The sequence below is a fragment of the Apus apus genome, chromosome 4, assembly GCF_020740795.1.
Source record: "Apus apus isolate bApuApu2 chromosome 4, bApuApu2.pri.cur, whole genome shotgun sequence".
NCBI classification, from domain to species: Eukaryota; Metazoa; Chordata; class Aves; order Apodiformes; family Apodidae; genus Apus; species Apus apus.
In genome coordinates, this window is record NC_067285.1 from 8,542,153 (window position 1) to 8,559,902 (window position 17,750).

The 17,750-nt window shown below is 38.4% G+C and overlaps 1 protein-coding gene across 12 annotated transcripts in view; it reads left to right on the forward strand.

Moving 5' to 3' along the window:
- The window catches only part of ABLIM1 (actin binding LIM protein 1), a 209,437-nt gene that overhangs the window by 135,289 nt on the left and 56,398 nt on the right, over nucleotides 1–17,750 (forward strand). For all 12 annotated transcript variants that reach the window (XM_051618225.1, XM_051618224.1, XM_051618222.1 and 9 more), the window contains one exon: nucleotides 80–173. In XM_051618225.1, the coding sequence (XP_051474185.1) occupies nucleotides 80–173 (94 nt within the window). The remainder of the gene's footprint in view (nucleotides 1–79; nucleotides 174–17,750) is intronic.

Sequence of the window (17,750 nt, forward strand, 5' to 3'; positions counted from 1 at the left end):
TCTTCCAGGGAAGAGTGTAAGTCATGCTGTAACCTGTTCTGAAATGCTGGTTTGTAATTTGTCAATGCTCTTTTCTCAGAGATGGTGCCCCTTATTGTGAAAAGGACTATCAAGTTCTTTTTGGAGTCAAATGTGAAGCGTGTCACCAGTTCATTACTGGGAAAGTCCTAGAGGTAAGTATGTTGTAAACTCTAAAATTAAAGAATTGAGCCATGTTCCATTCTGTCCTTGTACTGCAGAGAATACAAAAAATTCTCATAGGAAAGGGTTTTTTTCTTCTGAATTTAGAATAAAGCAGCTAGTTTTCAGAAATATTTTCAGTGATTTAGCTTTGCAGGCATCGGGAAAGGTATGATAGGGAACTAACTCCACAAGTTTCTGTGGATCGGTGGTTTCAGTTTCTCTTTTTATGGTGATGTGCGAAATCTATTTCAATGCTTGTTTTTTTGTCAGGTTTGATACATTATAGAGGTAATTTGAGTATTGGAATCACCTTTGGCAACCATAAATTTGACAAAACTTATGACCTGAGATTTCACTTCTCAAATAGCACCAGGTGATGTGAACTTTTGTGAATTTTTTAATATTCCACTTCTCCTGGAAAAAAAGCCTTAACATAATAACATTTGTGAAAGAAATGAGCAGCCACAAAGAACTTAAGTTACAGGTGTATTTTGCGAAGAAAAAAGCTGAAAGTACTGGATATTCTACAATGAATAAGAGAAAATAAATCTGCAAGTGTTACAGAAATAAAAGTACCTGGAACTTGCTAGTGAACAGGCTCTCTTCCTGTGTCCCATCTACTGCAGATCTAAAACTCTGTCAGCCTGCATAGGAGAAGTTTCAGGTTTGAAGTAAAGTGGTAGCAGCTTGTGGTTTTAGTTCTGGAAGCTTCTCTGGTTCAGTATTCAGAATATTAACCAGAATTGTGGCTGCCAAACGAGGTACTCGGAACACACGTGGACACCCAGTATATTTGTCACTGCATCTACTGGAAGGAAGTACCATTTTTTTAATTAGCCAGACTCTTAGTCTGCCTCCTTTGCAATGTGTATCTAATTCCTTTGGAGATCTGCTTAGATAATTAGTGAGAACAGTCTGAGTTTTCCCTAGAGTAGGAAGGCTGTGTCTCTGGCTTTAATCTGGTGGTCTGCTACCATCTGCTTATCTATTCCTGTCTGCTGATGAGTTTTTCAGTTTAGAACTATGTGACACCACAGTTGCACTCCAGTGCAGGAAGCTCTGCAGGAGAGAAGTATTTGGATTTGTGAGATGGGGAGGCATACGATGATTTAAAAATTATTTTAGATGCACATAATAATACCTCTCTACAAGCAATGAAGCCTATTCAGAGGCATGGAGATGAAAATTATAAAAGAGAAGGATATTGAACTCTGTGGAGAGCTAGCAAGAATTAAGCTATACCTTTTTGGAGCCTCTTGAGTAGTGGATGTGAAGACAGCAAGGTTGCACTCATGTTAGTCTTCCTAGCATCAGTGAGAAAGAAACCCAGCTTTTTGAGATGATCATGAGGTGTATCCTTCCAGAAGTGAGTCAATTGAAAATAAGGAAAGATTACTTCAATTAAACTAGGATTTATTTGTCCCTCATAATCTGTAATAAACCATAAAATTCAAGTTGTCAGAGATGTTGTGTCCCACACGGAATCTTGATGTAGTCATTTTGGCCCCAATGTTGGTTTCTCACCACATAGTTCTTACTCTTACGGCTATTTTTTATCAAAAGGAGAAACAACATTTTGCTGAAGCAATTAAACACGTTCAACCTCTTGAAAAGATCCACCTTTTCTAGAAGTCAAAATATAATAAAAAATATAAAGATTTTTCCATTTGACCTGGCCCTGAAGAATCAGAATCATGGAAATACCGACCATGCTAAGCTGTGGGTAAGATTAGAAACCTTGCTTGAATATTTGTGCTTCTCATACAGAAGCACAACCCATAATAATACAGTAGAGGGCAGCAGTAGTTCTCAATATGTAACCAAGATCAAACTCTTCTAAAGCCTGTAGAATCTGAACTACTCATATAGTGCAACTCTTTCCTGATGATATTAAATGACATTTGAAGGCTGACTTCTAACTGAAAGATTGGACAAGTCTTTAGAAACTTTCACCCAAAAAATTAGTACTGTGTATTCAGGGAGAATATTCAGACATTGTCTTAGCTTCATTACAGTATGTATTAGCAGCTTGGATAGTCCGTTCATATCATTCTGCAGGTACCATCTGGGAATGCAGATACAGGGAAGAGACATTCCTGTCCTTAGGCGGTGCTTGAAAATATGAGAAAGCACAGGAGAGCAGCTAACGTTCAATAATCAGAGCAATTTCTCAGAACTGTGGGCTAGTTTCCTGGCTTGTCCTAGAAACCTTTTACAGTTTCAGAGATACACGGTTCCAAAGGGGCAGTACTAAAGCCTCTAATTTAGACTAAAGGAACTAATATGTCAAAACTTTGAATGAGATTATGACTAGTCAGCATGTGTGTGTCCCCCTTTGGTCAGACAAGGTAATCTAGAGGATAGGGTCAGAGAATGATATAAATTCTCTGGTAACAACGGATATGAGAGATCAGAAGCAGCCACAAGGCCATGGAAGATAATTCACAGAACAGGATGCCACATTTCAGGGGAGCTGCAGACCTATTTGAGGCTGGACAATTAACAAGCTCCTTGTCCAGTTCAGGAAATCATCCACGACCTTTCATTGCAGCTGAAGTTTTAGTTTAGATGGTGCTTGAGATTCTCATGGGGGGATTGCTGCCTTCCCTCTGTGTTTTCTTTGGCAATGTTTCTTTGGCAAAGCTGGGTATTTTTTATGATTTATATCATGTGGGTTGTCTCTTGTTCTGCTGCCTCTGGGTGGGAAATAGCACAGTTACAGGAACTGTCCAGATGTCATGGCATCACTGACCAGTCCAATCTATACCTACTAATGTTCAGTGGGAAGAAGAACCAGAACACTTTGCATTTTGCCTTTGTCAAGAAAAACGATAGTAGTAAATTCACTGATTGGTGTCTTTCATTTATTTGTCAGTAAATAATTTGTTTTGTCAGGAGCACAGTATACTATTTCATCATCTTAATCCAAAGAAATTATCAGAAGAGGGAAGTATGTAGAACATTCTATGCAAACACTTCCCTCCAATGGATCAGAAGCAATTAGCAGCATGCCATTGTAGTGCTGCTTTATTTTCTTCTCATTCTTAGTACTTCTGGGACAGTCTGTAGAAAAACTAAAGGGAAATAGAAGCATGAAACTTAGTTTTGGGTTCATAGAGGCTGATGGTATCTATTTTTCCAGTAAGAGATCTATTTATTTATTTATTTTGTTTAAAGAGAAATTGAGATGCTTTGCAACATTGTAGTCTTGCTTGTTCCATTTTATCCCTTGGTATGGCTTAGCAATTCTGAAAAATCAGGCTTTTAGTCTTCTACAATGGGTAGCCAGCAAGAGACAGCTCCTGATGTGGTCCTAAGAGTCTTCATCTCAGAAGCAGCTATGCTGTGCCCCTGGTAGGAACCCTCAGCAAAGCCTGTCAGAAAGACCAAGGTCTGAGCTCAAAGTATGAAATTCGAGCCTTGAAAGGATGGGCTCCCTCCAGCCATTCTGTAGAAGTGATCCTTCTGCTCAGTTTAGAAATGCATTACTAGAAAAAACAGGACTAATATCCACATACCAGGGAAAAATGCTTATTTTTCTGGGCCATAGATCCGACAACATTCAGTAGCCACGAAAATATGCAAGAAAAATACCATGTGCATTTAAGTTAGCTCCAAATAGTCATAAATGATAGATGAGTGCATGTCAACACAACGAATGTGATAAGTAACCAATGTGAAATAGATATTGCAGCTTTCTGGATGTTTTAATACTTGAGTGTTTCTGGAGAATGTTGCCAAGGCAACAGAGATCAGTGTTCTTCCTTGGGTTTCTGCAGCAAAAAGGAATATTTATTTATGGAAAGTTACTCATTTCCCATTAATGCTGTTTATTATCAGGCAATAGCAGCATTGTGAGGGAGGACTTTCACATAGGCTTTCCACTAAGATATTGTTTTCCTAGCTTCAAGGCTTGCCTATTGGAAGATGCCCATGTGATCCCAGTTCTGCAAGTTTCTATGTAGACACGTGTAACTCCATAAAGCTAGATAAACTTCAGCACGTATTTAGCTATTTGAAAGGTGCTGGTCTAAATACTTCTTAGCTAATGTTATCATCATATACAATATAACTGTTCCTCCAGGGCTTAATTCAAAATATGTTCTATCAAAGAGAAGCTTTCCATTGATTTCAGAGAAGGGTGGATCATGCCTATATCCATATAATTAATCTCTGCTTATCCTAAGTGTTTTAAAAACCTCCTTAATAGTTTTCTTTTAGTTCTGGAGAAAGAAGATGTCAGGCAGGAACCGGGGGATAATTTCCATGAAATCCTCCAGAAAGCCTGAGAATAAGATTCAGGTCTTATGGTTTTCACTTTTTTTGACTGTTACTGATATGAGTGGGATTTGATCTCATGATCTGCAGATCAAGGTGTATGTGTCTGCTGTCAAATCTCTTGGTCATCTTGCTACTCTACCCATTTATTTTTAGGATACTACTTGCTTAATATTCATTTGCAAATACAAAGCCAGTGTGTGATTTCTCCTGGCTGTGTGTAGCTCGAGTTCCTGTTCTGATGGGCTGCTGCCTCCCCTGTGTGCATTTCCTGTGCTCTGTTGAAACTTGCATCCCACCTTGGAAGCAGTGGCATAACGCCATTCTAACAGATGGGCCTGGAAAGAGAAATGCCAGGGCAACCAGAAGGCTCCCTTGACTTCAGCCTGCAAGGTCAAGTTCTAATTGTGCTTTTGATATTGTTGTTTATGCTGAGCTTCCCCTGATTTTAAAGAGGAGTAGTAATTGAAAATGTGGTATTTAATGTGAAGAAGGTTTAGTACTTGTAGGTAGTGTTATTTTAATGTGCCAGAGTTTTAAGATGCAACTAACTCAGAAAGATGTCAATTCTGAGGCACCTGGACTTCTGAAGCTAGAAATAATAAAAATAATTAGTGGAGGGGGCAAAACCAACTAAATAGTGCAAGCTGCTATGCTTGTGTAAGGAAACTGAATGTGTATTTAAGAGGAAATGGATGTGAGCCAGAGGAGCCTGTAAATTTCTTCAAGTATTGTTTTCAAAGCTAGATTTAGAAACCTGTTCTGTGAGGGGTTCAGAGGAGTTTCTGCTACTTCTTTACATGTGAATGAGTCTGTTCTAAATAAATAAATAAATAAATAACAAATAAATATCAGTAACAACATTGCTGCTTCCCATACAAACTACAAATGATTTATTAAAAAAAAAAAAAGCTTCTTTATGTTATTCAAGAGTGTGCCTTCTGCTAACATTTAACCATGCAACCAACTTTGCCTGTGATTATGAGTATTGAGGTGCTTCAGTTGATTAACAGGGAAACTCAGTAGCCTATATATTTATTTTAGGAAGGTTTAGGCTCCTTGCTCACGTGAAAACATCACCCTGCTCTGCAAAGATCCATGTACAGAGTTTATTGAGCTACCTCAGTACACTCATGCGTCTGGTCCTGTATTCTTGTACCAGCACGCTCTCTAGGTTGAGGAACCATGTGGAGAATCTCTTAAAACAAACAGATTTATTTCAATGCCATTCAGAACTCTTAAATGAAAGGCTAACTAATATTCTTCTGCTGAACAAAATACTTACCAAGGCTGTTTCCATAGTGGTTATGCAGGAAGTATCACAAAATGTGTCATTTACCAGAATTTAATGATGCAACCTGTACTGGTAATACAGATTGAGGTTATGTAAAATTTTCAACACTCTTATAGATTAAGCAGTTGACAAATTGAAGAAAGATGATGATATAATGGAACTGAATGGGTTTGGTTTTGGTGGTGTGTTAAAGTTGTGATAAAATAATATCCCTGAAGAATGTATTACCATTCTGTTTTCATATCACTAAGTGTCTACTGGTTTGGGTGTCTTATAGGCTTTGGGAGACTTTGTTCTTAAGTATTGTCTCTCAGTCACCATTGTCATTCACACAGCATAAAAATGCAGGGGAAAAGGCTACACAGTATGTGAGAAGAAGCAGTGGAGTTTAGTGCATGCTTTGTTAGTTCTGTGATTTGCTTTGTCTGTGTTTAATTTTACTGCTGTTACAGTGAATGAGTAAACATGAAGGTGTTGCCTGAATGTCCTGGGTAAGTGATAAGAAAAGCAGAAGCACAATGCTGTGGTTGCGTGCCCTCTTAGCCAGACAGGTATATATTGCAGAACAAAGGGCTCTTTTGATTAGGGAAAATACCTGTTGAGAGATCAGATAGGGTTAGAGCACAGGGCCACTGTAAATTCATTACATGTTCATAGAGTGTCTGAAGCATGATCTCCCCCAGAATGTGCAAACAGGATAAAGGGATTAATGTACCAGCGTGAGAAGTGGCCCCAGCACTCTGCCTGTGTCAGTCTGAATTGCACTAGAATATAATCTCAGTGTAACTAAGTGTTTCTGACAAAACTAGACTAAAACCCAGGAGGCTGTATAAATTCTTCAGAAGCTGTGGAAGTAATATTTAATAACTTCCAGAGAAAGAGAGCACTAATTTAATGCTCAGCAGAAAGCACTCCCCAAGGGAAGAGTTCTGAGTTGTATCTACATCCCATAGTGACACACAAGTGATGAGGAATGTTCCTCCCCCTTTTCCTTTTTCAGAATGGGTTGGCCGAGTTACCGCTGGAGTGGGTTTAATCTGTAGGGAGGATTATTTGCTTATTTTGGTGGGTGTGTGCAGGAGAGTGCATGAGTGTGAGCAGAGGAGGAGAGAAGCTCAGGGCTGGGTGCAGTTACAGGCACTTCCCTGTCAGCCCTCAGCACATCGCTTCTGGTAGTGCTTCAAATTTCAGTGAAGGTGGAGGGCGTCTGCCTGCTGGGATGAGGAGGGAGTAGACTTAGACTGAAGAATTATTATCAGAAGGTAAACCCTTTTCTGTAAAATTAGATCTGAACTGGAAGGGGTCATGACTTTCTTTAGGGGGGTAGAGAGGGCTGCAGCTTTGTGTTGTGACTGAATAGTTTGCCAGTGGTACCATAATAGGCTACTTGTACTTTTGTTCCCATGCATCAGAAGGATATATATTTTTTTTTTTTAGGCTGTGTGTAATTCTGCTTAGATAAGGAGAGTGCAGCTAATGTGTTGAAACTGCCAGGAGGAGAGTAGAATAGCACAGAGCTTGGACTTTTTCTGATTGCAACTGATTGTTGATGTTTGGAGGAACAATACGATTCTTTATCTAAAATCTTAATATAGTTTGTTAACTCCTTTGATCACTTCTGTTTCCAGTTTCCCTGTTGTTTTGTTGAGAAATGTGTTTTATCAGTTAATGTAGAATGCTGATTTTTTTTTTTTTTTCCCCCTTGTGGTTTGTGTAAAAAAAAGGAAATCAAAAGTCTGATAATAACTCAGGATATGGATAAATGGTTCAGACATGTTGTCTGTATAGCTGAGTAGCAGTATAGATTTAACTTAGACTACCATTCCCTTATGAAAAATATGCTAGAGGTAATTGCCACACCTTGCTAGGGATAAAAAATCTAGAATAAATAGACTTCCAGAAAAATAATTGCTTCATATAAACAATCTTTCTAACAGGATTTTGCTCATTCCTCTCCTCCTCATCTCAAAAGATTGACTTTGGAAAGAGGGACATCTGTTGTTGGGAAAGACTTGATACATAAACATGACAAAAGAGTATCTGAAGTTGACAGAGCCCTAACAGAAGTTCAGTTGCTATGGCAGCATAATCACAAGGCATTAAGTTCTCAGCAGTGGTTTGGAAACCATCCTTCAGTCAATTTGAACATCAATAGAAAGGGGAGGAATGTTAAGAGGATGTAGGGATGATTAATAAGAGGAGCAAGTTGTAACAAGTAATTTGAAAAAATAACCAATTAAGCCTTCTTTATTGCCACAAAGGGTTTTGTGAAATCTGGCAGGTGTGTATAAAAATTTGGTGTTGTTGATTAGGATCTGTATTTCCTAGCACAGCATCTTTAGCTTTTACCTTTTTGATTTAGGTAAATATTCTTCAGTGTGTTTCTTGCACTAAATATTACTGAGAAACTTTAGCAGGCTGATCAAAATACTCCAAAATGACATTTCAGTAGAAGCATTTATATTGGTGTAAAGCTTCTTACCACCACTAGCAGCCTTAGTGATATACAGCCATTGCGTGTATTCCAGTAACACACAACAGGTACTTAACACTAGTAGCTTTTTCATGTCTTAGAGGTGCACGTAGCACCTCCCAGTTTTTAGTATAACAGTGACATACTTGGATGACTTTCTTGTTCTTATTACATAGCTGTATTAAGAATTCAATTGAATGGTTCTCACTGCAGAACACACTTGGTTCTCCCCTTGGAACAGACCGCTTCAGTGAAAATGTAATACTCTTATTTTGTAGCTCCCACTGCTTCTTGTGTTTATCTTTTACTACCTTTGTGTTGTGCTGGTGCTACCTGCCACAATCACCCACCACAGAGATAGAAAATGAACAGTGATCCCTGCACCGAAGCACTTACACTGAAAACAAGACTTGCATTTTCACTGTCAGTTGGGATGCAAGGGTAGGGGCATGTGAGGCAATCTAGTAGTACAATATTATTTCAGCCAATTACTCTTTGTTTTTTTCTGGACTGAGATCACAATGAAAAATGAATTGTGGTGATTTTTTTTTTTTTTGCAGGATTGTCATTTTTCTTTTTTAAGTCCTGCAATAAGTCCTCCTATATGAGTGTGGAGTTTGCTACTGATTTCCAGAAGAGCAGGGCAGGATTTAGACCTGTGCCCTTTAAAAAGTCACTAATGGAAAGAATGCAGCTGTAACATGTTGGAAACTTCAAAAGAGCCTGTTGGGGCCAGTCCATAGCTGTCACCCATTTGTAACAGGCTGCATCTGGGTACTGTGCTCATTGTTCCCTCTGGGAGGAATCAGTCCCCTCTTTTTGTCTGCTTTGTCAGGGTGCTTTCCTGGGGAAAAAATTAAACCAACAACAACACAAAATCAAAAGATATGTCTGGAATTTCTAGGGACTTTGATGTCCACAGAATTAACACCTGTCTTTACTGAACAGGTGCTTTACAAATGAAGAAATACAATACACATGATTATTTTGTGGGTAATTAAATCTTGAAATGACTGTCTGGAGCACAGAATGGGTAGATTTTAATTACATTGTCATGCTACATGCAAGCATCGTACAGGACTAATAGTTTTTTGGATAGATATCTGGAATGTATCACATTTATTACAAGTCTTATTCTTTGTAAGAGGGAAAAATAACACACAGCAAGATAGGCACATTTCACCATCAGCGACACAGAGACTTTGTAATTTAAACTGCCCATGAAACTGGCGTGGGATGTTTTATGGTTTGCAGAGGTCTCTGAAATGAAAATCATAAATCATGTGAGTATGAGTTAAAATCTTAGAAAATTGACTTTTACATGTAGGGTTCAGAGGGAGAAAGATTTGTTACCTGTACAGATGGATCTTCTGTTGCTTTGAATTCTGCAAAGTAGTTGCATCTTGGCTGGCAAATGTGGTTTTTTTTCCTGTCAATAAGAGAAGAAAAACTGAGGCAGAAAAAACTTTAAGCAGATTTATCTTAGCAACACCCTTGAACCACTGCTGTTGAGGCAACAATCGTGGAGGACCAGAACTTGCTTGAAAACTGAATGGCAACAAATTGTTAGGTATCTCTGTCTGCTTTATATCCATCACCTTCTTCTGTTCATTACCATAGTAATATGTTGTGTTATGGTTATTTTGTTGGAATGGTTTTCCTGTGGTAACTAAGAATCTTGATTTTATATAAAGCTCAAGAAAATAAGATAGGGAGTAAAATCCCTGTGTCTTGGCTCTGACAAATATACCATGCTGGGATGATCATGCCAGCTAGCATTCAAAAGTGTGCTTACATAGTTTTGCATCTGTAATTGGAAATAACATGTATCAGCAGTGACAAAACTGAAAAATAGGGGAAAAAATGGACTCCTGCCAAAAATAAAAGGTGCTGCTTTTAGCAGAGTACATGTTGGTGGTCTAACATTTATTCAAAGTTGTTATTTTTGAAAAAGAGGCAAATATTTCTCTGCACTAACTGTCCATTGATTATCTTTATGTCCTCTGATACTTCAGTTTTTCATTTAGTGTAACACAAACACTTTGGCCAGAATTGCAAAACAAGTATTCCTGAAAAATGTCTGGATGTTGTGAAACTGAGGCTTGTAATTATGTATTGATGACTCTGGAGTTAAGAGCAGTGTGGGTGGGAAGAAAAAATATTTGAAGAAAATCTATCCCTTCACTAGATTGCCATCTGTTGCTTGTTATGACCTCTTGCTGGAAAATGTTTCCAAAGGTTGCAGGTAGCATTGCAGTTAATCAAGGACATGTTAAAGTCTACATTCTGTAGACTTGTTAAAGCATTATTGGATCAGAATAGTTGCAATGACTTTTAGGATCAGATTGCTACAAAAGCAGGCTCTAGTCATGGAAAGAAAAAATATTCCCTGTTCAATTCACTCCTAACATGTTGTCCTATTAGAACAATCTGTGAATCTACAAAGTACAAATGAGTATATACTGAGTGCTTCAAGTCAGTTTCTTACAGGCTACCTTTAGTTTATATTCTCTGGTTTCTTTTACTGATGTACTGTGTGTGACCTCATGCTCAGTTTCTTTCCCCCCTTCCTTTGGCCTTTGCAACTTTTTTTCTGTGTTGTTCTTGGGACACTCCCTCTGAACTGAATGCACACATCAGATTGGAGACCAGGCTTTACTAAATTGCATGCCAAAGGTTGCACAATCCATGAAACAGCCTTCTGATAGAAAACTGGAAAGGCATTTTGTGTTAGATGAACAAGAAATTCAGCTACAGTTACTTGGATCTATTAGTGTGCTACATGGAGGTCCAGCAGGGCTGGGAGTCTGAGAATGAGTTTTCTGCTTAGCTCTACTGCAAGCATTAATTTTTATCCAAGATGAGTTGCTTAATCTCCAAAGCTCTCACTTCCTTCATCAGAAATTGTTTTGCATTTGCTCACTGAACAGGTTAACATGAGGTTTTCTTAGTTCTACACCGACCTGTTTTCTCAACCTTCCCCAAAGTTTAGAGCTCCCTCTCAGTGCTGGACCCTCTGGGTCAGTAGCAATCCTGGTGCTGATGCAGCACACCGAACCCCAGAACTTCTCCTGGTGTTGCACTTAAACTGTTTCTCTGAACCACAGGCCACACCAGCAAAAGCTCCCTTCTAGCAGCAAAACCTCTGCTGTACCATGGATTTTGCTGCTTAGCCAAGACAGCTCTCATCTCTTATCAGAGGATCTTCCAGAGTAACCTTAGACTCTAATTATTTGGCTGTTTTCATCCAGTCCTGTGCTCTCTAGGAGCACCCTGATGCACGTGTAAAAGCTTCTCTCTGTGTGAAGCCCATTGGAATGGATTTTAAGGTCACAGGAGCTGCTGAAATCATCTTGCTTGACCTTGGCTTTTTAAAATTATAGGGCTTTTCCCTGGAACCCAAAGTAGGCAACGACATGGCTCTTAATCTCACAGGACCTTGCTTTCTTCATTTGCAGGCATGTTACACTAGACTATTAAAACACACTTGTAGTTATTAGATAGCTCAGTCTTTGGGTCATCTGCGTTTTCACCAGGAAAGGTTTTATATTCTTATCTTGGCCAGCACTAGAGGTGCCTCATGCTGTGGGTAGGAGGAAGCCACCTCTGAGGTATCTGGCTCAGGAAAGCCTCCCCTGCTAACACATCCATCTGTCAGAAAACTGCCTAGCTATACATTTATTAAGGCTCTTAAGTACAAATTATTCAAATCTACGAATTTGTAAATGTTGATTTATGGCAAACACTATTTTAAAAGATCATGCTCAATAAACAGTATCAAACAGGAAAGGTATGTCTTTCAATATTGTCAGATATAGACCAGAAAGATACATCTCCTGAGTACTCCTGCCTTTTCTATGTCATCTGCCATTGTTTTCCAGTTACAGCTCACAAGGGACCTTTGCTTGATCTGTGATTATTTTTTAATTTATTTTTTGTGTGTGTTGTCATGCTTTAATAAAGACTCTTATTGTCTGTGAACGTATTGTCTATAGTTATTTCTTGGTAACTTTAGCTTTTTTATCAGTTATCACTATTTCTAATTTAATGACTTCATCGTTGCCCTTTTTTCTTTTTTATTTTTGTTAATAGTATCTCTGTTCTTACGATTTTTTGGTGTCTAAAGCATATGGACCATTATAGCTTTTTGTTTGTATTTTAGAATACAGAATTTGGAACATTCAGTAGGACATCTTAAGAATTACTTGGTTTATGCTCTTGTGGTTTCTTTAAGATCTAAGAATGTTTCTTTTAAATTCCACATTCACACACATGTATGTATGCAGATATAACACTGCTCTTTATTTCTGTCTGTCTACAAACACAATCAAATCATGATTGGAATGGAAATTATTGAGAATTTTTGGAATTGCAAATAACCTTTTTATGTTAGGATGAGGTCTAGTATTTATTATCTGCTCTCAGATGCAGTACTTTCTGATTTAAGAAATAATTCTGTTGTGGTTTTTTTTAAGAAACAAAAAGTTTGTTATTAATATTTCTAGCTAAATTTCAGCAGGTTGAAGTCAGCTAAAGTTCTACTGACTTAGCAGGTTGTTTCTAATTAAATAAACTATTAATATTTCAGTCTTCTAAGATACTTCTCATTGTTTTGGAGGTATCATCGCAGCACTGCAAATAAAACTTCAGTCAACACGATCTGCTTCTGCATATGTATCAGGCTCTGGTAGTAGCAGTTCAGCCAGGGGGACAGGTCAAGGGAGTAACAGACACTTCATGCAGAGAGTGAGAGGGAGAAATGTGGTTTTGTTTTACTCTTGAATTCACATATTTCTGATAATTTAGCAGTTCTGTTGTGAACTAATCAAAGAAAACATGACAATTACTTGAAAAGCGGGAGGTTCCTGGCATTACAGACTATTGCATATTGCATACATCTGGTATATAATCCATCCAGTGGACTCCATGCTGTCTCTTGACTTGTGCCATGTAAGTAGCACTCAGCAGCAACCCAAGCTAAGGCCTTTGCTTGGATTTCAGCAGGCTAGACGCTGTGGCTGCTGGCTTTCTCTCCTTGCTGCAGAGGTACTGATTGCTCGACAGTTCTGGTATTCAGTAGAGGTGATTTACTGGCTGGTTGAGGCACAGTTATAGCTATGCTAGTATTAGGCTGTTTGAAAAGGCCTGTGGCACTGTGGTAAAGTTACCGTAAAGTAGCTTTGCTGGTTGATTCTGATTCCAGAGTAATCCAGCAATATGAATGTGGCTGTAATCAGGTCATTTAGGTGAAATATCTCTTCATGTCAAAAATTTACGCTGGACAAAATGCTTACAAGATAAAGTAAATGCTTTTTGAAGCCTAAAGATGGCAGAAGGTGTAGAAAGTCCACACCTGTACTTATGAATTGTTCCAGCATTGTTAAGAAATAAGGGAATTGTTTCAGGCTTTGCAAATATACATACTGCTGAAAAGTTCAAAAGTAAAAAAAAAAAAAGTTAAAAAAAAATCTGTGCAATAAACATGTTTTAAAAGAAAGCTGAATAATGGAAATGCACTTTGCACTCATATGAAGTCAGTGAATTCACAGAGTTGTATTGATAAGAAGGAAACTACCTAGTAGTAGGTAGGTGCATGTTCTTAGCAAAGTAAATCCAGTTGATATTCAGCTGCCATGAGGACAATTTCTTAATTGTCTTGCTATTAGCAGCAACTGATGGGTGTAACAGTATTGTACGCTGACAGAATTGACACTAATGAGTTACAAAGTTTATTGTAGTCTCTCTGTTAGGGAATATACTAACATGACATTGGCAGTCACTGTTGGAATGCTGGTAAGTATTTTTTTTATAAAAACCAGGAGCCAGGCATGAATTAGTAGTGCGAGTGTTCATAGCAGCAGGATGGCTGCAGTTTTGGCTTCTCCAAGGCAGCACAGCAAGCAATGGAAGGCTCTGAGGGTCTCCATGTCTCTTGCATGCATGTTGTCATTCAGATTTACAGTGACAGCCTCACGCTCCATTTCCCACTTTCCCTGGTGTGGTGTCTTGTGTCTTGCAGCCCCATCAGCCTGGGAACTGCCAGCGTGAGCTCTGCTTCTTACTGCTCCATCCTGTCGCAGGTCGAGCAGAGGCTGAGACTGTGCTGTGAGCCCTTCCTATTGAGATGTTTGACAGTAGTGTTAAGAACAGCTTTAGAAGGTCCTAGTTTTAAAGAAACGTGTCAAACAAGGATGTATCAGGCTAGAATATTCTCAATGTTTAAATTGCATTACACTTTCCTTCCATTGTTAGTAACTGAGGAAATTATGGTAGATTCTGAAGTCCTTTGGAAGCAAAGGAGTTGCACTATTATTTTTGTATCTGAGGACAGATATTTGTAGTGACTTGCTAAACAGATAAGAGCCTGGGAAAAATGAGTGCATGGTTTGGGTCAGGATGTTATTAGAGACAAATTTTGGTCATCTTAGTGTTTGTCCTTCTCCAGCTGCTTGTGAGATCACAGAAGCCTGCAGAGAAGAAAACAATGGAATTTGATATTATACCAAACATCAAACAGGGTTGAAGGTTCTGCGACCTGTGCAAGTAATTAAAATAAAGCTCCACTGGAAGATGGTAGGCTACTGCCACAGTTCCTGTTTTACAGTTCACTAAATTACTGAAGTTATTTTAAAGATGAGTCCAAGTTATTCTTCATGCTGCTCCTTAGCATTTAAGAGACGTAGAAAATCAAGTCGTTCCCCTCAGAGTCATGGTACAGCTAAATATTTGATTATGTTTGTCCATCATTATGGACCCAAAAAAAAGAAAAAAGAAGAGTGCTGAGCTTTTACTCTTAAATGTACTCTTTCAACTACATAACAGTTTTGGTGGTATTTAAATAGTATTAGAAAAGTAAAACTTTCTATGTGTTTAATAGGTGTCTGTCAGGTGACTGCTAAGATACCTTTGAAGGGAGAGTGAGTGCAGCTGTGCAAATGTAATGCAACAACTATGCACTTAATTGTGTCCTTTGGCCAGCAGAAAATGTCTGTTGGTAATTAGTTCTTCCTCTGCCAGACCCACTGGCATGTGAGCTCTCCTAGTGAGATTCTTGTTATTGTTCTCTCTGGCTCTTGTTCACTGTTGTTCTGGAAGGAAGGACAGGACTGAAGGCATGAGTAATAGGAAATCTTAAGCTCTCACATTCACTGAAGAGGAAAACATTGATTTAATCAGACTAGAGTTCTAAAAGCACTCAGAGACTAAAAATTAGTCTTGGGAAGTGGGGACAGAGGGGATGGACTTGGAAAATACATTCCTTGGCTTTTGAAGTAGCGTTGTCAATGGGATTAATGCTGTATGTGTGCTTAATGCAGGTACTCTTTATGCTGCGTTTCTGGGGCACGTCACATCAGCTAGTGTGAAGCTGTATTTGTAGTTCTTGGGTTGGAATAATTCTTGTGATACCATACCCGCTGTTGCCTTCCCTGACACTTATGAGTTCCAGTACACTTTTGGCTTCAGGATCTTCCCAAAGGTATTTTGGTGAAGTGAAGGTGAATGAATTGTAAAGAGGAGGAGCATCAGAGTGTGAGAGGGGGTTCAGCAGGAGTTCTTTGCATTGTGTTAACTGGTGCTCAGATTAACTCCCTACTTCCCAGCCTTTTAGTTTTCCTTTTGAACAGCAAGAAGTCTCCTTAATCTTGATGCATACAGTGTTTAATGCAATAGTTGTGTTTTGGGATCTTTTTCGCTCTGGGCAATTGTACAGGGTTATTACCCCTCCATTAGAGGGAGCCTTCGAAGCCCTCTGTAAACAGTACACCCTGGCTTTTAAAATGGCATTGCAGACTGACTGGATCGGCTGAGGAGGATTTGTATGTGCCAAGAAGAAGGCTGAAATTGATAGCTGCTGAGTCTGAAAAGGTGATAAAATTCTGGTCTGTTGTTGTTAACTTTGTCTTATTATCTTTGTATTGTTAAAATCCATAATAGAATTTGTACTTTTGCTAATGTTAATGGAGACACATCCTCTGCAGAGTCTGCACATCAAGCTCCCCTAGGTAGCCCATCATCCATGAATTCTGACTGTTGAACATCCAATTGTAATTAATAAGCCTTAGAGGAGAGGTGATTATACAGTTTTATTCTCAGGACTGGTCATAAGGAATGTAGTTCTGTAATGGTTTCCCTTGGTAGTGTTTCTTCAAAGTATTTTAAGAAGGACATTAAAGGTAGATTGGGAAACTAAAGCTCAGTGTTGCTTAAAAGTTGATTCCAGTGTAAGTCTTGAAACTACCAGAATAAATAAAACCTTTACTATGTAAAATAACATTAAGCCTATTTTCTGTAAATAAATATGCATAGAATATACATATTGTGTATTGGAGATCTATATAGTAATAAAAAAATGAAATAGAATGCATATATTGCTGCTCAACCATGCATCAGTGAGACTTGCAGAACCATGGAAAGCTACTCAGATTTAACATCCATGTATTTACATTTATAACGACATTTGTGACCCTGCTCTGGCAGGGGGGTTGGACTAGATGATCTTTCGAGGTCCCTTCCAACCCCTAGGATTCTATGATTCTATGATTTATACCTTTGGTCACTGTTTTTTCATACTGCAGTTCTAGAGCTCTGGAAATATTTGATAAAGGTGTATTACTACTACTACTATTTTAATTGCATGTGAGTACAGGAAGCTGCACAACAGCCATACTGCATGTGGGTTTAGTAGCCTAAGAGCAGATTGAGACCAGATCTCTAAAAAGCATGTGTGACTATTTTCTTCCCTTTTAGATCCAAAAAGTTTTCCTAGAACATTATAAATGATTGATTTTTAGCAAGCAGTTTTCTTCAATGATAACAGCAAGTCAGGCATAGGAAGATTAGCCCTGAGTTAGTGGTGATGCATATTGTTTTCCAGTGGATACCCCCTGAAGAAAGGCTTCCACTCCCAAGTTGTAGAAATATTATGGAGCTGAAAAACTCCTGAAACTGCTTGGGAAGCATTCAACAGCTTCTGTAGTATGTAACTCCCCAAAACCTCTGCAACACAGGATGTGTTAGCAAGTTTGTGTTGTCTGGGGTGTGGAGTTCCTTCATCATCCCTCACGGTAAGCCAAAATTTATCCAGGTGTTTCAGCCTTGGGTAAAGATCAAAGAAACTTGAAATTGGTCTCTATACACATGTATATCATTAAACTGTATTCTCTTGACAGTAGCATATCAGAAGTTTTTCCAGGAAAAAAAATATTCAGAGAGGCCACAGGTTTATACATAATATTATGATTAATCCTGTATTTGTTTCTCCTATAAATAGCCTGGCTTTTAAAAACATGTAAGCTGCTTATAGCAATTAGATGAGTATTTGAATGCAGGGTACTTTCTCTAAATGATCCTTAAGAAGAGCTTTGTTATAAGAAAAAAATAAATGGAATGTTTAGCAGATAATCATGGCAAGTGAAAGGCTTATTAATACTAGCACTAGATGAACTTGATACAGACCCTTTTAGGACAAAGAATAGAAAAAGCTACTAGAAGTAAATGACCAAAGTTATTGTGAATTAACTG